Here is a 24,627-nt window from a genome sequence, read left to right on the forward strand (position 1 = left end):
AGTGTATATGTGAATATATATTTATAAATACTCAACATATTGTTGTTAATGTGAATATATATATTTATAAATGTTAAATATTTAGTGTATATGTGAATATATATTTATAAATACTGAACATATTGTTGTTAATGTGAATATATATATATTTATAAATGTTAAATATTTAGTGTATATGTGAATATATATTTATAAATGCTAAATATTTAGTGTATATGTGAATATATATTTATAAATACTCAACATATTGTTGTTAATGGGAATATATATATATATATATATATATATAAATGTTAAATATTTAGTGTATATGTGAATATATATTTATAAATGCTAAATATTTAGTGTATATGTGAATATATATTTATAAATACTCAACATATTGTTGTTACTGTGAATATATATATTTATAAATGATAAATATTTAGTGTATATGTGAATATACATTTATAAATGCTAAATATTTAGTGTATATGTGAATATATATTTATAAATACTAAATATTTAGTGTATATGTGAATATATATTTATAAATACTCAACATATTGTTAATGTGAATATATATATATATTTATAAATGCTAAATATGTAGTTGTAATTCTGAATATATAGTAATAAATCCTTAAAATATAGTTGTCAATATGAATAACTATTTATAAATGCTGAATATATAATTACAAGTAAAAATATTTTGTTGTAAATATGAATCGTCTAGGTTACGTATGTAACCTCCGTTCCCTGATGGAGGGAACGAGACGTTGTGTCAGAGAAGCGACACTAGGGGTCTCTCTTGAGCGCTGATATTCACCTCTGAACTATGAAAAAAGGCCAATGAGAGTTGGCAACCAGTATTTGCATGTCCCGCCCCCGGACATACGGGTATTTAAGCGGCGCAAATACGGGAGTTCATTCAGGATTTTTCTGAGCCGGAAATGGTCCGGCCACAACAGTGGCTCGGCTCAGCGACGTGGCAGGGGAGACACAACGTCTCGTTCCCTACATCAGGGAACGGAGGTTACATACGTAACCTAGACGTTCCCCTTCTGTCGCTCTCTCCATGTTGTGTCAGAGAAGCGACACTAGGGGTCCACTTATAAAAGCGCCACGCGCTGAGCCGTGTACGTGAACTGCTGATACAGGAGCGAGCAGGTATTCTTACGTGCAGGACGACCAACTGTATCAGTCTGCACGTACCCTTCCCCAATGCCCCATTTAAGCCATCAGGATTCCTTATCGTTACCCTGGAGGGGGGAACAAGGTGCTGGCCGCCAACCTGGGAACGGGCCAAGCCTGGCCGGGCCTCTTTCTCTCTATGTTTCTCGCATAGAGCAACTTAGGCCGGGGCCCTTACACGCATTGAGGGAAGGGGGTCTTAGCCCTTATTCAGGGCGGAGAAGACCCTGCGGAGGCCACGCCTACCCGAGAGGGGAGGAAAGTTTAAGTGGCAAAACCATCAGAGGCCTGACTTAGGGCCTATGTGGAAAAGTCGGTGCGATGGTGGATCCAGCCTATAGAGGGGGGAACATACAGCACGGCAACCGAGGCAGCCGTGACTGCCTAAGGGAAGTACGGGAGTTCACTCGCCAGAGGAGACAGAACCGTGGCGTTACACACAGGGGGAGTCCGAAGGAGGCCTTACCTGTGGAGCACCTATACCAGTGCAGGGTAGCTTGCGGTACCCGCAGTGGCTTGGGTCGGCGAGTTCCTCCGCTGAACTGCGACCCACGAAGGCTAGGGAGGAATCAACCAGTGTCCCAAACCTGAGATCTCCTGGGAATGAAGGCGCACTGTTTCCCCTGGTTAGGGGGAAGGGCGCTAGATGCAAGTGATTCACCCGGTCAGATCGTGGGCGTGCCACCGAGTTCTACGGGCTCGGTACCTGAGAGAACACGAGACGATACTGACTCAACTCGGAGATTGTAGAATCTCTTGAAAGTGTTCGGTGTTGCCCAGCCCGCTGCTCTACAAATGTCTGCTAGGGCAGTGCCCCTAGCCAGTGCCCATGAGGACGCAACACTCGTACTGGACACAGCAGTGAAAGGGCTGGATCTGCCTCCTCCCTGGGCAGCGCTTGCAGGTTCACTACCTGATCCCTGAAGGGTGTGGTAGGAACCTTGGGCACATAGCCCGGTCGCGGTCTTAGGATCAGCAGGGCGGTCTTGAGAGAGAGGGCCCTGAGTCCAACTGAGTCAAGCGGCTCGAAGGGGGGTCTCTGGAGTTCCGTAAGGACGACCGAGAGATCCCAGGAGGGGAACAGGTTAGGCCGGGAGGGAGCTATCCTCCGGGCACCTTTTAGGAACCTGACGATTAAGTCGTGCTTACCAAGAGACTTTCCGTCTACCGTGTTGTGGTGGGCCGCGATAGCGGCGACATACACCTTGAGGGTGGAGGGGGACAGCCTCCTCTCCAGCCTCTCCTGAAGAAACACGAGCACTGACCTAACTGCGCACTTCTACGGGTCTTCGGCTCAGGAAGAACACCAGTCCGCGAACAGATGCCACTTTAGGGTGTAAAGATGCCTGGTAGAGGGGGCTCTGGCTTGATTGATTATATCTACGACGGCAGATGGTAGACCGGCTAGATCTTCCGCATCCCGTCCAGGGGCCAGACGTGGAGGTTCCAGAGGTCTGGGTCAGGGTGCCAGAGCGTGCCCCGTCCCTGAGAAAGAAGGTCCTTCCTCAGGGGAATTCGCCAAGGAGGGGCTGTCGTGAGGAGTGTGAGGTCCGAAAACCAAGTCCGGGTAGGCCAGTAGGGGGCTACCAGAGTGACTTGCTCCTCGTCCTCCCTGACCTTGCATTGCACCTGTGCAAGAAGGCTCACTGGGGGAAATGCGTACTTGCCCAGCGTGGGCCAGCAGTGTGCCAGTGCATCTGCCCCGAGGGGAGCCTCTGTCTGGGCATACCAGAGCGGGCAGTGGGAGGTTTCTTGGGAGGCAAACAGGTCTACCTGGGCCTTGCCGAACCGGTCCCAAATCAGCTGGACCGACTGGGGGTGGAGTCTCCACTCTCCGCCGGGCAAGCTTTGTCTTGACAGCGCGTCCGCCATCACATTGAGGTTGCCGGGGATGTGAGTGGCGCGCATTGACTCCAGTCGCTGCTGACTCCATAGGAGGAGACGACGAGCGAGCTGTGACATGTGGAGGGAGCGTACTCCGCCTTGGCGGTTTATGTAGGCTACGACCGTGGTGCTGTCTGTCCTGACTAAGACGTGTTTGTGCCGAATTAACGGAAGAAACTTCTGCAGGGCCAGATAAACAGCCAGCAGCTCTAGGCAGTTGATGTGCCAGCGCAGCGGGCCTCGGTTCCACCGGCCTGCAGCTGCGCACCCGTTGCACACGGCGCCCCAACCCAATTTGGAGGCATCGGTCGTGACCAGAATGCGTCGGGACACCTGCTATAAGGGTACTCCAGCCCTTAGAAAGCAAAGGTCTGTCCAGGGTTTGAAGGTCTGGCGGCAGGCAGAGGTAACTTTTACGTTGTGCGTTCCGCCGCGGAGGATGCCATATGCCCCAGGAGCTGTTGGAAACGTTTTAGCGGGACCACGGCGCCTGGCTTGAAGGAAGCAAGGCATTTCAGCACTGACTGAGCACGCTCGTTGGAGAGACATGCTGTCATTGAGACTGAGTCTAACTCCAGACCGAGAAAAGAGATGCTCTGGACCGGGGAGAGCTTGCTCTTTTCCCAGTTGACCTGAAGCCCCAAACGGCTGATGTGCCTGAGCACCTGGTCTCTGTGTGCGCATAGTAACTCTCGAGAGTGAGCCAGTATGAGCCAGTCATCGAGGTAATTGAGTATTCGTATGCCGGCTACTCGGAGCGGGGCAAGAGCTGCCTCTGCGACTTTCGTGAAGACGCGAGGGGACAGAGACAGGCCGAAGGGGAGGACTTTGTACTGATACGCCTGACCGTCGAACGCGAACCGTAGGAAGGGTCGATGTCGAGGGCGAATTGAGACGTGGAAGTACGCGTCCTTCAGGTCTACCGCTGCGAACCAATCTAAATGCCGGACGCCAGATAGAATTTGTTTCTGGGTGAGCATTTTGAACGGGAGTTTGGACAAGGTCCGATTGAAAACTCGCAGGTCCAAGATCGGTCGTAAGCCGCCGCCTTTCTTGGGTACAACAAAGTAAGGGCTGTAGAAACCCTTCTTAATTTCGGTTGGAGGGACAGGCTCTATCGCGTCCTTTAATAGAAGGGAGGCGATTTCTTCGCGCAGGAAATGGGCATGTTGGCCGTGTACTGCGGAAAAATGTACACCCACGAAGGGGGGCGGAGACCTGGCAAACTGAATTGCGTAACCGAGTCGAATGGTCCGGTGCAGCCAGCATGATGGGTTGGGCAGTGAAAGCCACGCCTCTAAACTCCGTGCTAGGGGCACCAAAGGGACAGGTTTTTTGGACGTACCCAGTCGTGGGGCTGAAGGCGGGGACACCGCATCCATGGAGCCAGGACTGTTGAGGCCTGAAAGCAGAGTGCCGTGAGAACGGCATTTGCGGGCCATATGCCCCAGAGACAAAGGAAATAGCTCTTTTATTGAGAATTTGGGTACCGCAGCCCCCGTTAAGGGGTGCGGCAAATGAAAAAACAAAGGATTCTCCTCCCGGCCCTCCACCGGGGGGATGGAGCGGTCTTACCACCTCCGGGAGCTAACTTCTTGGACTCTGGGTGCGTTGTCTCAGGAGCGCCTGGGAGCCTTCCGGGTCCTCGAGGGGGTCCATGAGACAGGGGGCGTGCGCTTCCCGCGGTTTGCTCGACGCTGGGGCTGAGAGCTGGGCCCAGGTTGAGGTGGAGCAGGAGCTTGTCTTCTGGCCGCGGGAGGACGCCCTCGGCGAGCAGACGGGGCATGGGCCGTGGCGGCAGGCTTGTGGTGAGGCATGATGTGAGAGATGGCCTCCGTCTGCTTCTTTACCGTGGAGAACTGCTGGGCAATGTCCTCGACGGTGTCGCCGAAGAGGCCGAACTGGGAGACAGGGGCGTTGAGGAAGCGAGTCTTGTCGGCTTCACGCATCTCGACCATGTTGTAAGCAAGCCGCGACCGCAATGTTGTCATGGTCATGTTCTCGCAGTGAGAACATGAACCATCCACAAACGCAGCCTCGGTGTGATCGCTACCCAGACACACAAGACAGCGCCTGTGGCCGTCGGAAGCGGAGAGCACCCTACCGCATCCAGAAACAACACAGGGGCGGAAGGGCATCTTTATAAAGACGCGTCTTTAAAAGGACGTTCAACGCCGCTGTGTTTTGCTCTTTTAGAGGAAATTACTCTTAAATAAAATCACTCTTTTAGGGAAAAAACTCGTGAGAGTTTTTAAATCTGTACTGTCGATGCGCCCAGGGTCAGGAATGCACAGCCGTGCAAACAGGAGAAAGCCGCTGTTGTGCGCTGTGGAATCCAACAGTTATGCAGCAGAGGGATGACAGGAACTCGGTGTGTAGTATGCAGCAGTTGCAGACACGACCACCGGCTCCGAAGAAATTTTCTGAATGAACTCCCGTATTTGCGCCGCTTAAATACCCGTATGTCCGGGGGCGAGACATGCAAATACTGGTTGCCAACTCTCATTGGCCTTTTTTCATAGTTCAGAGGTGAATATCAGCGCTCAAGAGAGACCCCTAGTGTCGCTTCTCTGACACAACGTGGAGAGAGCGACAGAAGGGGAAATATAGTTATAAATCCTGAACATTTATTTGTAAATATCAATATATATTTATAAAGCCAGAACATATAGTTGTAAATCTGAATATCTATTTACAGTATATATTCTGAATATGTAGATGATAATGTGAATACATACTGTAAGATGTAAATCCAAATATTTAGTTGTAAATGTGAATATACATTATTGAATCCTGAACACAAAGTTGCAAAACTGAAAATATATTTATAAATCCTGAATAGCAGAAATGTCATTTTGTGTCCACTCAACCAGTTCATTCACAAAGATTGTCTAGAATTCTTAGAAACCTCATTGTCTAAACTCACACTCACAAGCACTCACCTTCCTCAAGCTCGTCCAGTGTGACAATCCTGCGTGACCCATCGATGGTGAAGATGTATCTGACCCCTTGTGGCAGGTTGATGTGGTCAGACAGCGAGCGGGTAAGATCGGCCAGCAGAGCGTCAAATGTGCGAAATCGGTCACTGGCCACAGCGTACACGATGCCCTTGAAGTAGCGGTCGCCGTTGCGGTAGAAACGCACCTTCTTGGCCTTCTTCTCGTTGGTCAGGGCCTGGAGTGTGCGTGTCCTGTAGAAACTGCAGTGGGCGCTGTGGGTGGGGCTTGGGAGGCCATTGGCCCGTCCACCCCGAGGGGTCCGAGACGTCTTGTCCCGCTCATCAAAATGGCCGAAGTCCAGCTCCATGGCAACAGTATCAGAGGGGGCATCCATAGTGGTGGTGAAGAGAGGTCTTGTAGTGAGGAATTATGGGTCTATGCAGAGTAAGAAACAAGACACAAGTGGCAGACAGAATAACTTGACTGGGAATTGAGAAGGAATAGTTCAACTGAATCGGTTTAATGTTGATAAGGGATTTCTAATGGCGCCATTATATTAAAATTTGAGTTTGGTGACTTTTAGTCCTTTTCTGTTAACTTTGAGGTCATTTATTTTCTACTATACTCCAAAAAGTTGGAAAAAGTCCCTTTTAGCACATATATACATTTAAAATGTCCAGTCTTTCTCTTCCGGAAAAAGTTGACCAAAAATATGAATGACTCATGCTGCACTACAAACATTTTTGTCAAATCAATTGCCCTCCATAATAAGAATTTCCAAGAAACCAGCATGGTTCAATAATGGCCAGTGTTGGGTGTAATATAATTACTTTTTAAGTACAAAAAGTAGTGTCGCGCAATCAGATTACAGTTGGGGGGGGGTCATTGTTCATCCCCAAAAGGGTTTTCAACCGAGGTGGATCTCCAAACTAGATTGCGCAGCCTTACAGCCCAGGGCACCCTGGTCAGTCAAGGGCCCCTGGGCACTGGCACCATTGGCCCGGTCAGTAATCCGTCCCTGGGCGGCACTGAGCGTTTACAGAAAAAAAAGAGCAACACACTTACAGTACATAAGCTAGAAGATCGATGGCAAACGCCAAGTACATTGTACTGTAGCATTACAGCATGTCCAATTTGCCAAACAACGGTGTCATGTCCCGTTGCTGCTACAGTACATTAAACATGTCATATTATTTACACAGACATCATCACGCAAATCGGTGGATTTGTGAGGCAGGAACAGCAGCAGTAAGTTTAACAGCCCCCAGAAGACACCGAGCAAATGCTCATAAGTTATGAATCATAACAATCAAAAAACAGCTTATTCAAAAAAATTACAACATACGATATCCACGATTAAATGAGACTTACAAGCTTTGAGAACAACACTTGCGCACATGCTATAAGCCAGTAATAACACTGTTAAAAGTTTACATGCAAAGTGAAACAGGGGGAAGAGGGCAAAAAAAAACGTTTTTTGCTCAAGCCCCAAATAATATTGGATTATGTACATATATCGTAAAACCAGAGGTCAGGTTCCTATCTAGGTTTTTTTTTTCACCACTAAATTACACTGAAAGGAGTTTTTTCCTCGCTACAGTCACTTCAGCGTGTTCACGGGGGGCTTCAGACAACAAGGAATCATTTTGTATAAACCAGCTTTGAAATTGTGGCATTTATTATTTAAAAGACATTTATGTCAAAATCCTTGAACACGTTTGTGGGTGCTCATACTTTATTGTATCGCATCATACTGTATCATGATATTTGTGTAACATTGCATGCCTAATTTCAAATACTGTACATTTAAAACATGAATTAAATTAATATGTACATCTCTTTGAGTTCTGTGACAGCTGAAAGGCTTGCGCCTCCTAATGAGTAAATGAACAAGGAGGATATATAGAGATTATTTTGCATTCATTGAGCGGTAAAACAAGATCTTTTGTGATAAGTGTTTTAAAAAGTAACTTAAAAGTAATATGAAATTAGTAAAGTCAGTAATGTGATTACCATGATTAGAAATTGGCTATTCAATAAAGAAAAGTGGCAAGCGCTCCGGTATGTTTTACCTAAACATTTGAATCATGAACATGCCAGGTTTGAAAGTCTGGAAGCCAAGATTTTTAGTGAATAACCACTTACGAATGTCTGTTCCTCAGACAAAATTGCCATATAGCTTCAGAAGACGTGAAATATTGTGGACAAGCTCTATGGACTAAATTCATGGTGTTTTTTTTTTATTTTTTAAAGTTTGACAGCTATCCACTAGCTAGTCACTATCCACTTTGTTGTGCGGAAAAGAGCAGCCTTGATAATCTATTAGATAACTACTTATGTGATGATTTTTAACAAACTATCCCTTTAAGAAGTCTCATTCAACAGGGTTCAAGTTCTACATAAAATCATGACAGAATATGTCAATATTTAAGTGTTATGAACAACTAAAGCCTGTTTTGTATCTATCTCATCACTTCGACATGTGTATAACACTTGTGATATTCCTACACACAAATGATTTATAGATATATAGGCAAGCAACTGCATTAAAAATGTACTTTGCAGACAACATCTTCCAGTTTTACTGAGAATCAGTATTTCACCTGAAACACAAAAGCCCCCGTTTTCTTTTTCATTCTACCCCTACAGCCACCTACAGTAGTTACTACACACACACACACACACACACACACACACACACACACACTCCACAGTAGATTGCCCTACATACACAAGACCCACGCACGTTTGAATGTCACTCATGGACTAATACAAATATTGGTGTATATGGTCACAGTTAAACTAGTTAACAGCTAAATGGATACATAGAGATACACACAAGTTTACTGACTATATCTACATACTGTATTCATACATGATGCTAGCATTATATGCCACATCTACTGTACATGTCTCAATTGTTCCTGGCTGGTGTCCATGGCAACAGCTACAATACAGTACTCGCCATGCTCTCTAAAAGGACACACTGATGAAGCATGGAAAGTACACCACAGCAACAAATCACACTTGATTATACAGTGGATGTCTGTTTCTATGCAGCTGATTCCCAACATTAAAATTCCATTCACTACAACATCCATATTAGATATTTTTGCTTGCAAAACCAATAAATGTTGGCTGATGACTACACCTGCAAATAGGTTATCTCAACAATGGCATTGGTGTTTGACATTTTTGCAATTGCCTAATTCCGTATATATCACACTCTAAAGTGGCGTAGCCGTTGGCGCACATGCTTCAAGACATTGAGGTTTTGAGAAGAGTTAATATGTCTAAAGATGAGAAACAATAGATGCTGCAAATTATAAATGAAAATGCTTTTTAATTTTTTAATAATGCTCTTTATGTGCAAGTTGCTTGTTTGAAGTTGAGAGAAACCTAAACCCGAGTTCGCCGTTTGATAGATATGTTTTTCGTATTATTAGGCATGCAATATGCAACTGAGAGTAGGAAACAAAAGAGGAGAGGAAGGCATATATTTAGCCTCCTTTTCCAAAGAAACCTCTCCAGCACAACTGCCATCGGATGACTTTTATCTCCAGAAAAAAACTTTTTAGGCGAGAGACAGAGAGAGAGAGAGAGAGAGAGAGAGAGAGAGAAAGAGAAGGGGAGAGAGGGAGAAAGAGAGAGAGAGGGGGGGAGAGAGACAGAGAGAATGAGAGAGAGAGAGAGAGAGAGAGAGAGAGAGAGATCCTTTTAGTGGTTTCCAGATTTGTACAGATAGAATCAGCCAATAGCTGCTTGGAAAGTGGTGCAACATTTGCATATGTATGCAAATTTGATGTTCTAAAAATAATAATAAACAAATAGGCCAAACAGTTCTCTGTCAAGGTATGGAAAACGAATCCTGAAGAAACTAATCTTATTTTGTTTTCGAACAAAGAAAGACAATAGGAGAGAGGGCGTGTGCATGGTTAAAAATGAGCAAAATGGCGGAAGTTAGCAAAGCGGCTACAATTCCTATGAGCACCTTTAAGTTGATGCAGCTGAATTTGGAACATGGTAGCTGGTATTTTGCTGGTACAAGGTGGTCTACCAACTCTATTTAGCTGTCAAAGGTGGTCTTTGATGTCATCCTCAGCCATCTAGACCAGCTAATGACCATACTAGCTTTGACGAACAAGAAAATGTGAAACTAGCTACCATCGCAATCTGGTTCTAGGTGGATTTTCAAGCAAGAAAGTTGCAGCTAGTCTTTTGAGTAAGTAATTTGCCTTTCATTTAATTTGATACAGCTATTTGTGTCCTAAAAAAGGATGGATATATATATATACAGTACTGTTTTACAGAGTTGCCTGGAGGGCTGGACATCACAATTCTTTCTTTTCTCTCTCTCTCTCTCTGATTAAAGTCCAAACTAAGAGGGAGGCAGTCCAGTCCTGGGCACAGTGTTCTAGTGGACCAGCGCCAGATCTTCTAAAACACAGCTGCTCCTTTTAAACAGATCTCTCTCTACAACTCCACAAAAGATGAGAGAAATAAAAGAAAGTGAAAGAAGGAGAGTAAAAAGAGGGTAGAGGTCTCTTCAGCAGCACCAACTGTATCTTTTCACATCAACCATTTCAGAGGGATAAAGAGATTAAGCAAGTGTAAAAACTAAAAACTCCTGGTTAACCCCAAAGTCACTCACATGCACACACAAACTAATGTCCAGGCCCACACAGAGTCTGCATACTTTTTTCACGTTTTCTGTGCTGATTATGGGAGAAATCTGCTGAATTCTGTGGAACACATTTAAAGGAATATTCTGGGATCAATATAAATTAATCTCAATCAACAGCATTTGTGGCATAATGTTGATTACCACAAAAATTCTTTTGACTCGTCCGTCCTTTTAAAAAAAAACAACAACAAAAAAACATGGTTACAGTGAGACACTTCCAATGGAAGTGAATGGGGACACATTTTGGAGGGATTAAAGTCAGAAATGTACATTTAAAAATTGTATTAAACCACTTAAATTAATATATTTTATTAAAACCCTAAAATGACTGTAAAAATTACCTTTTTTTTACGTTTACAGATTGGCCCCATTCACTTCCATTAAACTGTAAGAGTCTGTAACCACACTGTAACCAAAATATTTTGCCTTTTTTTTTACAAATAAGGAGAATTGAGACAAAAAAATGTTTTGTGGTAATCAGCATTATGCCAAAAATGCTGTGGACTTAGATTAACTTGTATTGAACCCGGAACATTTCTTTAAGTGTGTGCTACACTCTTATTAGCCGCGTTTCAACTATCAGGCCAAATGAGTGTTTATATATAAACTAACAACTACAGATTAAAAACTAAACGAAACTAACTTGAAACTACTAACTAGTGTGTGTGTGTGTGTGTGTGTGTGTGTGTGTGTGTGTGTGTGTTTATGTGTGTGTTTGTAACCAACATATGCCTCATCACACTTCTATAAACAGTGGTCAGCTGTCCATCTCTTTGTCATCAAGGCCTCCTGCCCCCACAACACTTTTACAAGTCAGACTTGCCCCTCCCACCAACCTTCTGCTCACCCAGCACTTGGTCAATATTCTCATTCTGTTACCCCACTCTCCCTCAGAGCACACATTCTCTTATAATACACCCCCCACCCCCATAACCCCCTAAATCAACACTGGATCAATACAACTAAAGCACTCGCATAGAATCATAATCATAATAATGAAAAACAGCTTTATTGCCAAGTGTGCTCACGTACACAAGGAATTTATTTGGTGATTGGAGAAACAAGCAAGTGCCCACAGAAAATTACAGTGAAACACAGAATATAAAACAATGTAAGGGTGAGTATAAATAGACATACAAAAAATACGACATATAACATAGAATGGCATATGTACATGTTCAAGTGGTAATATACAGCCGTGGCCAAAAGTATTGGCAGTGACATGAATTTTGTGTTTCGCAAATTTTTCTTCTTCAGTTGTTGTGGTGTTGATTCATATTGTTTCTAGATTATTGTGCAGAGTGATCAGATGCATTATAAATAACTGCAAAAAGCTTCATTGGCCAAAAAATTTTACTTTATCACAAAAACCCAAATTTCATTGTTTTTTGGCCCTGGCACAAAATTACCAGCTAACGTCATTTCACTAATCATATCAGCAGCACCTGGGAAAGTGTGAACGAGTACTAGTCAGGGGAAATCACTCTATCATTCTGACTGGATTATAAGAGCAGACTGATTGCTATAAAAGGAGGGAAGAAGTGCTTCCAATCATTGTGTTCTTGTTAGCAATGTTTACCTCTAAAGAAAGATGTGCAGCCATCATCGCTTTGCATCAAAATGGCCTCACCTGCAAGGAAATTGCTGCAAAGAATATTGCACCTGAAAGAACCATTTACCGGATCATCAAGAACTTCAAGGAGAGAGGTTCAACTGCAGTGAAGAAGGCTTCAGGATGTCCCAGAGTGTCCAGCAAGCGCCAGGACCGTCTCCTACTGAGGAGTCAGCTATGGAATCGTGTCACCACCAGTGCAGATCTTGCTGAATACTGGCAGCAAGTTGGTGTGAGTGCATCTGCACGCACAGTGAGGCGAAGATATATAATGTCACAGTATCTGTGAGCTCGTCCAGATCTGTGGTTGCAGCTTCAAAAACACTCCAATCCGTGCAGTCAAAGCAGGCTTGTAGTTTCAGCTCTGCTTCATTGGTCCATCTCTTTACAGTCCTTACTAATGGCTTAGCTGATTTTAGATTATGCTTGTAAGTCGGGAGAAGATGAACCAGACAGTGATCAGAGAGTCTTAAAGCTGCATGTGGGACAGAATGATATGCATCCTTTACAGTGGTGTAGCAGTGGTCCAGTATATTTCTTTCTCTGGTGGGGCATGTAATGTTTTGTTGGTATTTTGGCAGTTCACGGTTGAGTTTAACTTTATTAAAATCTCCCAGAATAATGATAAGAGAGTCTGGGTGTTGTTGCTCCGTGTCTGTGATGTGATCAGCCAGTTGTTGCAACGCTGCGTTCATGCATGCTTGTGGCGGGATGTACACACTCACCAGAATAAACTAGGAAAACTCCTGCGGCGAGTAGAAAGGCTTACAGTTGATGAAGAGTGCTTCTGAATTAGGACAGCACATCTTCTTCAACGTTGTTACACCTGTACACCAACATTCGTTGATGTAAAAGCATGTTCCAACACCTCTCATTTTCCCTGATGATTCCGCAACGCGATCTGCTCTGAACAGCCGGAAGCCAGGCATATGTAGCGCAGTGTCCAGGATGGCTACATTCAGTCATATTTCCATGAAACACAGAGCACAGTTAGAAAAATCCTTATTTGTTTGAGTGAGCAGAATCAGTTTGTCCGTTTTGTTGGCAAGGTAGCGCACATTCGCCAGATGAACACTCGGCAGCGGAGTACTAAAGCTGTGTTGACGAAGCTTAACAAGTGCACCGGTGTGCTTCCCTCACTTGGGTCACTTGGAACACTTGTAGAACACAGCTGCACCTCCAACTAAGATGTTTAATAAAATGTCTGAATAATCAAACACAGGCAAAAATGATCAGGTATGCTCTGTCACATATTCAGCAGTTTATCCCTGGTGAACAGCTCTGCCTCATGTTACACACACACACACACACACACACACACACACTTCTTTTATTCATAGCCAAATCAATATCCACTCATCACTGTCCTCATATATTTTTAACTCTTTTTGTCTCCAGAACGCTCTGATGTCAATAGCCCTTGTCCCTATTCCCTGTCTAGCAAATAGCATGCTGGTTTTTGGATTTGGGTGATTAAAGGTTCTGTTTAAAATGCAGCCTGGAGAGAGACAGTCACTTAAATAACAATACAACCCCCTGATGAGAGCCAGCCGGAATAACCCGGCTCTATTTGATTTCTAACTGTCTTTTTCATTTTAATGCTTCCTAAATCATTAGGTTTGTTCTTGTCTTCTTCTGTGTGAGATTGTTCACTGGATTTTAGTGGTGTTTGCTAAGGCAAGCATCACTAATATTGCTCATACTTAGGGTCATGGATTTGATCAAATCCCTAACCGTAAGTATTAAACTTCTGCATGTAATTCGTCAAGCATTGTTTTGGCTACAGACATAAATGATACCTCAAATCTTGTGGCTTGTTGAGGGGAGATGAGCATTTATGCTATCTGGCTCGTGAAATCCAATTACCGGATGAAAAACCAGGCCAAAAAAATCCCATAGACTCCCAATATCTAGTGACCAGTATAACACAGAGACATGAGAGTGGGATCTTTTAACTTCAGCCAGTAAGCAACCACCAAGCAATGACAAGCAACCACCCATAACACCCTAGCAACCACATTGTACTTAAAACCACTCCTATTTGCCCAGTGTAATTTTTTGGGGTTGTAGGCTACTCTTTCTCAGCTCACTGACAAATATACCCCAACAGACTTAGGGTGCTAACTAAAGGCAGACACACCAGACGAGAAGTGCCATGCCATGTCGCATCACGGTATCATCGATGTGCATGTCGCATCGATGTGCCCTGTGTTTGACCAGATATCAAACACAGGGCACATCGATGCGGTTCAGGTGGCAAACAGTAAACACAAAAGTCACCAAGGTTTTTCCCATCTTCAAGAATGAACATAGTTAGAGTAAATAGTCTTTGTCCTTTGATAATGATTTGGGTCGAATTTAATGGAAACTACGCGAGTTGTGCTCCGTGGCACAGCAGAAATCTGAGCAGCCTCCGGAGTCGTATTAATAACTATAATCCACCAATGCTACGAATCATTCTTTTTGTCTCTTTAGGTAGCATTGCATGCACTAGCTCCATGCATTACCGTGCTAGTCTGAATGCAATCCAATCTCTGGACATCATCATTTCAGAGCAGCATTCCCAGCATTCCCTGTCACATTAACGTTCAGTTTTCTTCATTGTGTGATTTATGACAGAAAATGTTTGTGTATTTATGAAATTACTCGGGCTACACATTAACATTAGGTCACTATATAACAAATATAAACAAAACTAGCTTAATTAAATAATCTAACCCCCTTGGTGGGTCATGGATAACTGGGATATCTGGGATAACTGGGAATCCAAAAGGCTGAGAAACCCTACACTGGTATATGTCTTTGACCATTGCGCCTTGTGCAGCACCACGTTTTTAAACACTGTGTAAGGAAAAAAGGAAGTCAACTTTTAAAAGTGTGTCTCAAGACCTGTGCATTCTGTTATATGCATTGCGCTGCATCAAGCTTTTTATTAGCACAAGAATGCAGTTGGTCTGAACATCCCATTGGCAATGTGTTTTAAAATGTTAGTGTGTCGCCAGAACCTCGCGTTCTGATTCTGTTGTCCTCCATCTAAGGTCCTGTGCTCCTATTGCAGCACTGGGCTCAGATACCATTACTATAATAAGGCAGAGCCTGAGCCGCATATGGCGCTTCACAACTGAGTTAAACGCAATACCACTACTATCAGGGAATACCGTATTTCTACCATTCATATAACTGTTTTAATGAAAAACCGTGATACCACTGCTATTTTGAAGCTAGTTTACAACACCAAGTTAACATAGAACTGTCTATTAAGGCATTCATTTCTCCTTTTATTTTTTATTCAAGATCTGAGAATATGAACTGGATTAAAACCTTTTGATTTGTATACATTTTTGTTAGGTACGTACTTTGGTTTTTTATGTAGACTATTTGTGCACCCTCTTGTGGACTTAGGAGTGTTTTCTTCTGTATTGTTTTCTGTAACAAGGGATGTTAATGATTAATCGAAAATGGAATTATTGTCATTAATAATTTGATGATTAAGCTTATTGATTGTCGATTAATTAATTTCAGGACAAATGTGTCCAGTAATCATGACAGCAGACATTATTAAAGCTGTCTATATAGTCACCAGCTGCTAGAGGGTGCTTGGCGCTGCATGTCATTTCTTCTCTGGTTCATGGAAGAGCCGCACAGATGCACAGATCAGAGATGAAGCAGCCTCAATGTAAACAGTGTTGGAGCATTTCTCTATAAATGGACATTGGTTTTCTGCACACGCCATGATAGTGTGTTTCAAAGTAAAACATGACAACAACTGAACTTTGGTCATAATTAAGTAAATAAATTGAAGTTATTATCTCAGCCCTCTTGACTAGGGCTAGTGCTTACACACTAGAAAATGGTACGATGGAGCGTTTCACGAATAGGAATGTGTAGGATGTGTTTTCAGAGTGTGGAAGGAGCCAGGTCTTTTTTAAATGAAGTCGGAATACAGCAAATTGGAATTCCTTGCGTTTTTCCTCTACATCCTTGCGACACACCATCCCCATTGACGTAGTGTAAACTCCAGTTTGTAAGCATATACAAAACATCCAGTAAACCATTAAAACACTTATACTGTATTTCAAGAATAAAATTTGCTAATCTAAATGTTAAATGCTGTGCTTGTATTTCAAAAGAATTTTGCAGAAACAGAGAGAGCAATAGAATGCTTTTAATAAACAGTATAAGTGGCCAATCAGACCAAAATGTTCTTCCGCAACCCAACGAATGGAACAGAACGCAAGTGTCTCTAGACACTGTTAGGAATTCCTTGTCTTGTTTCACTTTTGTCCCTTGTGTAGCCCCTTAGTCTCTTTGTTATCCTTCGTGTTCGCTTGTCATTGTTAAAGAACTACACTTCCCAGAATCCACCTGCCATCATCACTGCCATTTTGTTCATTGTTCTCACCTGTGTCTTATTCAGTCATCACTCACTGTGTATTTAAGCCCTGCTTTTTGTTCACTCCTTGTCGTTCGTTGAATGTTGTTGTTAGCCTGGTATGTGTTCCCTGCCCGTGTTTTCTAGTTTTATGTTTTATTTCCCCATTGAGGGTTTTTCCTTTGTTCCCGTGTTTTGTGTACCCGCCTTGTTTATTTTTCTAATAAAGTTTAAACTGCTTTTGGATCCGCATCTCCTCGTCTGCTTCGCTGCCTCCATTCATAACAGAACGAACGACCACCATGGATCCAGCGGTTTTATGAGCAAGCTGCCGTCTGCTCAGCCTCATGCAGGGAAACCGTCCGGTGGAGGACCACATCCACGATTTCCTCGTGATTGCGAGTGCCACCGACTTCCCTGACTCCGCCCTAGTGGCGTTTTTTCGGGCTAACCTGAATTGTGCGCTCCAGGAGCGGTTACCACCGACGACGCGCGGCTGGACGCTCCACGAGTTCATCGAGGAGACTCTGCTGGTCTGCGCGTCGCCGTTAACTGTGGGTGCCATCGAGGAGAACTCTGCCACTCCACCCACAGTAATAACCCTCCACTCGCCCGTGGTTCGTCCCTTCACGCCTGCCTTGGTCAGTGAGCCTGCACGGTCCACTTCGTCTGCCCGGAGGAGGAGGAGAAGACGGCCAGCGAGCCAGAGCCCACGCCTGCCACGGCCAGCGAGCCAGAGCCCACGCCTGCCACGGCCAGCGAGCCAGAGCCCACGCCTGCCACGGCCAGCGAGCCAGAGCCCTCGCCTGCCACGGCCAGCGAGCCAGAGCCCTCGCCTGCCCCGGCCAGCGAGCCAGAGCCCTCGCCTGCCCCGGCCAGCGAGCCAGAGCCCTCGCCTGCCCCGGTCAGCGAGCCAGAGCCCTCGCCTGCCCCGGTCAGCGAGCCAGAGCCCTCGCCTGCCCCGGTCAGCGAGCCAGTGCCTGTCGCCTCAGAGGTCAGCGAGCCAGTACCTGTCGCCTCAGAGGTCAGCGAGCCAGTACCTGTCGCCTCAGAGGTCAGCGAGCCAGTACCTGTCGCCTCAGAGGTCAGTGAGCCAGTACCTGTCGCCTCAGAGGTCAGTGAGCCAGTGCCTGACGCCTTGGTCATCCTTGAGCCAGTGCCTGACGCCTCGACCGTCCCTGAGCCCGCGCCTGTAGCCTCGACCGTCCCTGAGCCAGCGCCTGTAGCCTCGACCGTCCCTGAGCCAGCGCCTGTAGCCTCGACCGTTCCCGGGCCAACGCCAATAGCCAGGACTGACCAAAAGCCAGCGCCAATGGTCATGCCAGTCCTAGAGCCTGCGCCCCTCGAGCCTCCCGAGCTTTCCAGAGCTCCGCCTTCCAAGCTTTCCAGAGCTCCACCTCTCGAGCCTCCCAGGGCTCCGCCTCTCGAGCCTTCCAGGACTCCGCCACCCAAGCCTCTCGAGCCTTCCAGGGCTCCGCCTCCAGAGCCTCTCGAGTCTTCCACGGCCCTTCTTCCCGAGCCTCCTACGGCTCCGCCTCCAGAACCTCCCGAGCCTCCTACGGCTCCGCCTCAGAGCCTCCTGCGGCTCAGGCCCCAGAGACTCCAGAGCCTCCCTCGGCTCCGCGTCCCGAGCCTCCTACGGCTCCGCCTCCTCCCAGGCCTCCTGACCCAGTCCCTGTCCTGTGGCCTCCTCCCAGGCCTTCTGACCCTGTTCCCATCCTGTGGCCTCCTCCCAGGCCTCCTGACCCAGTCCCTGTCCTGTGGCCTCCTCCCAGGCCTCCTGACCCTGTCCTTGTCCTGTGGCCTCCTCCCAGGCCTCCTGACCCAGTCCCTGTAATGTGGCCTCCCCCCAGGCCTCTTGACCCAGTCCCCTGTCCAGTGGCCTCCTCCCAGGTTCTCCAAACCTGTCCTTGCCCGGTGGCCAGCTCCCAGACCACCTGAACCTGTCTTTGCCCCCTGGACTGCCTGTCTGCCCGTTGTTGCCCCCTGGACTGCCTGTCTGCCCGTTGTTGCCCCCTAGGACTTCCTGCCTGCCTGCTGTGCCCCCTTGGACTTCCTGCCTGCCCTCTGTGCCCCCTGGACTGTCTATCTGCCCCTCGTTGCCCCCTTGGTCTGTCTGCCCACCTCAAGCTCCCCCCCAGTCATGGACATATTTTGTTTTGTTTTATGTTATTTTGATCGTCTGGAATCCGATCCTTGAGGGGGGGGCTATGTTAGGAATTCCTTGTCTTGTTTCACTTTTGTCCCTTGTGTAGCCCCTTAGTCTCTTTGTTAGCCTTCGTGTTCACTTGTCATTGTTAAAGAACTACACTTCCCAGAATCCACCTGCCATCATCACTGCCATTTTGTTCATTGTTCTCACCTGTGTCTTATTCAGTCATCACTCACTGTGTATTTAAGCCCTGCTTTTTGTTCACTCCTTGTCGTTCGTTGAATGTTGTTGTTAGCCTGGTATGTGTTCCCTGCCCGTGTTTTCTAGTTTTATGTTTTATTTCCCCATTGAGGGTTTTTCCTTTGTTCCCGTGTTTTGTGTACCCGCCTTGTTTATTTTTCTAATAAAGTTTAAACTGCTTTTGGATCCGCATCTCCTCGTCTGCTTCGCTGCCTCCATTCATAACAGAATGAACGACCACCATGGATCCAGCGGTTTTACGAGCAAGCTGCCGTCTGCTCAGCCTCATGCAGGGAAACCGTCCGGTGGAGGACCACATCCACGATTTCCTCACGATTGCGAGTGCCACCGACTTCCCTGACTCCGCCCTAGTGGCGTTTTTTCGGGCTAACCTGAATTGTGCGCTCCAGGAGCGGTTACCACCGACAACGCGCGGCTGGACGCTCCACGAGTTCATCGAGGAGACTCTGCTGGTCTGCGCGTCGCCGTTAACTGTGGGTGCCATCGAGGAGAACTCTGCCACTCCTCCCACAGTAATAACCCTCCACTCGCCCGTGGTTCGTCCCTTCACGCCTGCCTTGGTCAGTGAGCCTGCACGGTCCACTTCGTCTGCCCGGAGGAGGAGGAGAAGACGGGCTTCCGCCTCCCGGCCCACGCCTGCCACGGCCAGCGAGCCAGAGCCCTCGCCTGCCCCGGTCTGCGAGCCAGAGCCCTCGTCAGCTACGGTCAGCGAGCCAGAGCCCTCGCCTGCCCCGGTCAGCGAGCCAGAGCCCTCGCCTGCCCCGGTCAGCGAGCCAGAGCCCTCGCCTGCCCCGGTCAGCGAGCCAGAGCCCTCGCCTGCCCCGGTCTGCGAGCCAGAGCCCTCGCCTGCCCCGGTCTGTGAGCCAGAGCCCTCGCCAGCTGTATTTCAAGAATAAAATTTGCTAATCTAAATGTTAAATGCTGTGCTTGTATTTCAAAAGAATTTTGCGGAAACAGAGAGAGCAATAGAAAGCTTTTAATAAACAGTATAAGTGGCCAATCAGACCAAAATGTTCTTCCGCAACCCAACGAATGGAACAGAACGCAAGTGTCTCTAGACACTGTTAGGAATTCCTTGTCTTGTTTCACTTTTGTCCCTTGTGTAGCCCCTTAGTCTCTTTGTTAGCCTTCGTGTTCACTTGTCATTGTTAAAGAACTACACTTCCCAGAATCCACCTGCCATCATCACTGCCATTTTGTTCATTGTTCTCACCTGTGTCTTATTCAGTCATCACTCACTGTGTATTTAAGCCCTGCTTTTTGTTCACTCCTTGTCGTTCGTTGAATGTTGTTGTTAGCCTGGTATGTGTTCCCTGCCCGTGTTTTCTAGTTTTATGTTTTATTTCCCCATTGAGGGTTTTTCCTTTGTTCCCGTGTTTTGTGTACCCGCCTTGTTTATTTTTCTAATAAAGTTTAAACTGCTTTTGGATCTGCATCTCCTCGTCTGCTTCGCTGCCTCCATTCATAACAGACACATTCAGTATTCAAAAGTTTAAATTCTTTTAACTGACACTCCCATGCACTGAAAAGATGCTGAAAAAAACAGCAAGACGCGGCACAGTGGTCAAATGTGTCCGTCTAGCTCATGTTTAGGAAAACAATTAAAGTATAGCGCAGATGGACTAAAAAACATGTTCGGTTTGAGCGGCTGTTGAAAGCAACAACAACATCACATAAAAAACAAAGACATCATAAACTGCACTACCCATCATTCCCTGCACAGCTGAGCGAGGCCCACTTGATAAATAATTTGTTTTAGTGTCATTTGAAATTTGATATGTTGGAAATGTCAAACAAAACAACTGTCCTCGATGAGGGGCTGGTTAAGCCTAGCAAAACTAAGAAAGTAATGGTATATCAGAGTTAATGATAGAGCACTCCAGCAGTGTTTATAGACTGTTCAGTGATTAAGCTACTTTATTTTCCATGGCAGAAATACGACCTGGATCCCAAATCAAAGCAAGCTGATGCAAACATGTCAAATGTAGACATCGCATGCATGGATTCTTAGTAAACGTGGTTTGTATGTGCAAGGATCGGCACCCGGTGGAGTTTTTGGTGCCCCCCTAAGGTAAGATGGTGCACCTGTAGGGTGTGGGTGCACTACACAGACTGCGTAATATGTGTATATGGAGCGGCAGTACCTGTCAGTAATACCACATTGAAGATGAATAATACTAAGAAATGTAATCAGATAGTCCCTTACCACATCCTTGACTGTTTTAACAATAAATGCTTTGTGACTTATTAATAATAAAAGTGTACATCCTTTCTTGTGTGCTGAGAACTTATGATCCATGACTTGTAAAATAATACTTTTTTATTTCTTCAGTTATGTATCTTCTTTATTTTCTTTATGTATTCGGTTGGTTTATATGTATTTTTTTGTTTTTTTATTATTATTTGTTTTCCTTCACCTGTACTTCTTGTCTTCATGACTCAGTGATTGTATTCATGCATTGTTGTATCTGTGTCATTTTTGACATCCTACAATTAACCTTCTTTTTTCAATAAAAAGATCCACCGTTTGTGCACAATTTGTGGACTTTTCAGACGGTCCCTTACCCCACCCTTCACAGTATTAGCCCGTTTCAGCACGTTTTTAGACGACCCCTTACTAACGGTATGAAAAATGTCCAACTTATGTCAATGTTAAATTAAGGATCTGGAACAATTTCGCTGTGATGCCATCTGACCAGCTTACAGGACAAATCGCGCCCCGTATTGTTTCGATAAGGGATGCATCATTTCATATTTAAATACGGGTCAATACCATATTTTATGGGATGGGTGACAACCAACACTACGTGAAGGTCTAATACATTCTCATGAGCAAAGTGTGGATGCAGAAAATCATTGTTTATCAGGAGAAATTGTGAATTGGGAGTACAGTGTTAGGAGGGGTAGAAAAACACAGAAACCCAGTAAATTCGGGAGTGTTGGCAGGTTGAGAGCTTGTTGATGGATCAAAATGGAAACGCTTCTTTTTCAAACGCTATTGGCTTGTTGTAACCTTTGTAACGTTTACCAACATTAAATTACACCATTAACTACTGGCAAGAGGTTATATTCAACCTGGTCTCGTAGAATCACTGTACTATACCTCTACATGGCTTGTTGTACATATTTCCACAGTTTTTTTGGTGAAATGAACACTAGAGGCACTACAACAACAACTTTTCTTCACTTTCACACAAATTACGAGTAAAACAGTTAACAGTTCATAAACACGTACTTTTCACCCTGTTCCTCACCTAATGCTAGCTTAAGACATCAAAACACTTTTACTATAGCGCATGACTTTTAAGGTGATACGTTTTAACGTTTACATTTCATAACGTACTCCATTTACAAGCTTAATCGAGTTGCAAAAAGGCATCACAAAATGACATCACAACATGATCACGCGGGAAGTTGGCATGTTGTTTCCTAGAGTTCAAGTACCCCTAGGATCGGCCAAATTATGCGGACTGACTGACAAGGGCCATCTCACATCAGACAATTTTGCATCGGCTAATCCCGCGCAGAAACGAGGAAGTAACCAGGAACGCATGATCCGTGTGATTCGGAGGATGCATTTTCAACATAACATTTTCACTCCAGTGTTGGTTATGTTTAGGTGAAGCTCGCATTAGCTCATATGCCCAACAACACTTGCCAGTTTGGCCACTGGGGCAGTGTTTTAAATTTCGGTTAACACAGACTGATTTTAGCTAAAGAGAATTCAAACCTATTGTTTCTGATTTCACTTTGAGATCAGTCAGTTTTAATTGCATTTTTCATCTCACATTTGCTTTCATGAAACTAACGGGTAGATTTAGGTTTAACCTTCGAAAACACATGTGTTTCGGAGAACATGTAACTTGCTTTTAGCGCCACACAGTGGTCATTTCACCTCGGAACTGCTGCGATACAGGCAATGAACCTCATAATATCATTTGGCAAAAATGTTCCCACAGTCACATAATTTTCATGAGATCTTGTTTTAGAGGTGTAGTACATTATTAATTTTTTTTTCTGAAAAGATTTTTTGAGAAAATCCGATTAAGAAAGCGATTAAAAGGTAACGCAACAGATTTGAAAGGTTTATATAGTCATTAAACAGACATATCGTGCTTTCAGACCATAAGGAGAGGTCTAATGTTGTAGGTGACATATCCTTAAATCCTTTAGGATTGCCAAACGACTAAAGTGCTTTCATCTCTATTGATTTATTTAGAAGAATCCTGTAAACGCTTGTCAGTGCTGACTAGCCTGACGATACCTCAATTAGCTCTTTAATCAGCACTGAAGCCTGACCTCTTCTATCTTTAGCCTGTAATGATGGGATTTCTGAGAGTTAAATTGTTACCAGTCAGTGTTCTTGTTCCACTTTCTGACAACACGCTGCTCTACCAAGAGGCCACAGGAAAGAGCGAGAAATTTGTCCTCTATGCTCTCCTTAACAAAAGTTTTACTCTCACACAAAGGGCAATCACATGGTCTTGCCTTCCATTCAAACTATCTTCTATGATGCCGAAGAAAATATGAGGGAGTGGTGCTTGCAGGACAATAAGACATTTAGAGGGGCCAGTCCCCAATATTTAGACTGGTGGTCGATCAATATGGGTTTTTTACATTCTTGAGGTGTTGCATGTGCAAAGTCATGTGTTGGGTGGTTGTCAGATCATAGCTATGCAGATGCTAAGGTGTTCATAGAGATTTCTAGTGCGTTGCTATGTGGTTGCTAGGGTGTTCTGGGTGGTTGCTAAGGCGTTGCTTACTGGCCCAAGTCAAACTAGCTCACCCCCAAGTCCCTATTAGGCTTTTCACACTATGCTTAACCCTGGGTTAAATCCCTTTTAAGGCCAATTTAACCCCCGTGTTAAGCACTGTTTCACACATTGGTTATGAACTAACCACAAAGTGTGGTGCCAAAGGTATACAGTGTGAATTCCTAACCCAAGGTTCAGGATGAACAGTGTGAAACATTAAACAAGATAACTCTTAGATTACATTAAAACAAGTCTATGGGGCTTTTTGGCCTGCTTTATCATCCGCCAGGTGAAAATCGTAACCCTGATCGCTTATAAAATCAATCCTAGTAAAACAACTCTCCCCGATGAAATTCTTCAAAGAGGAAACTTTTCAAAACCTCTAACCCTAAGTTTGAGCAATACTAACACTGGTGCTTGCCATAGCAAACACTACTAACAACAAATGGCAATCACATTGTCTTGCCTTCCAATCATTGACATCAAATCTAATGAAACAAATAATAATAACTCGAAACAAAAAAAAAAAACATTTTTATACTACTTGTGACATTGCCCATTTCTAGTGGTTGTCAACGATTATGCATTTGCAGTTAGGGTTGTATTGTTAATAGTGGTGGACTGTGGCATTTAGACCTGGGCCTGTGTCCAGTGCCACTGCCAGCAGGGATTGCAGCAGCTTTTCCAATTACAGTCTGGCATCTACCCTCACCATCCCACCTTAGAACACACACACACATACACAATAATCGATATTGACAATAAAGCACAAACCAAGATTTGATGAAAAAGCATG

At 45.0% G+C, this 24,627-nt stretch overlaps 1 protein-coding gene across 2 annotated transcripts in view; it reads right to left on the bottom strand.

Annotated features, from left to right (window-relative positions):
• The window catches only part of LOC127631403 (neuronal migration protein doublecortin-like), an 83,008-nt gene that overhangs the window by 55,989 nt on the left and 2,392 nt on the right, over positions 1 to 24,627 (bottom strand). For both annotated transcript variants that reach the window (XM_052109525.1, XM_052109520.1), the window contains exon 2: positions 6,000 to 6,431. In XM_052109525.1, coding sequence (XP_051965485.1) covers positions 6,000 to 6,390 — 391 coding nt within the window. In that variant the 5' untranslated portion in view covers positions 6,391 to 6,431. The remainder of the gene's footprint in view (positions 1 to 5,999; positions 6,432 to 24,627) is intronic.

This window comes from Xyrauchen texanus, chromosome 3 (genome assembly GCF_025860055.1).
Source record: "Xyrauchen texanus isolate HMW12.3.18 chromosome 3, RBS_HiC_50CHRs, whole genome shotgun sequence".
Classification (NCBI taxonomy): Eukaryota; Metazoa; Chordata; class Actinopteri; order Cypriniformes; family Catostomidae; genus Xyrauchen; species Xyrauchen texanus.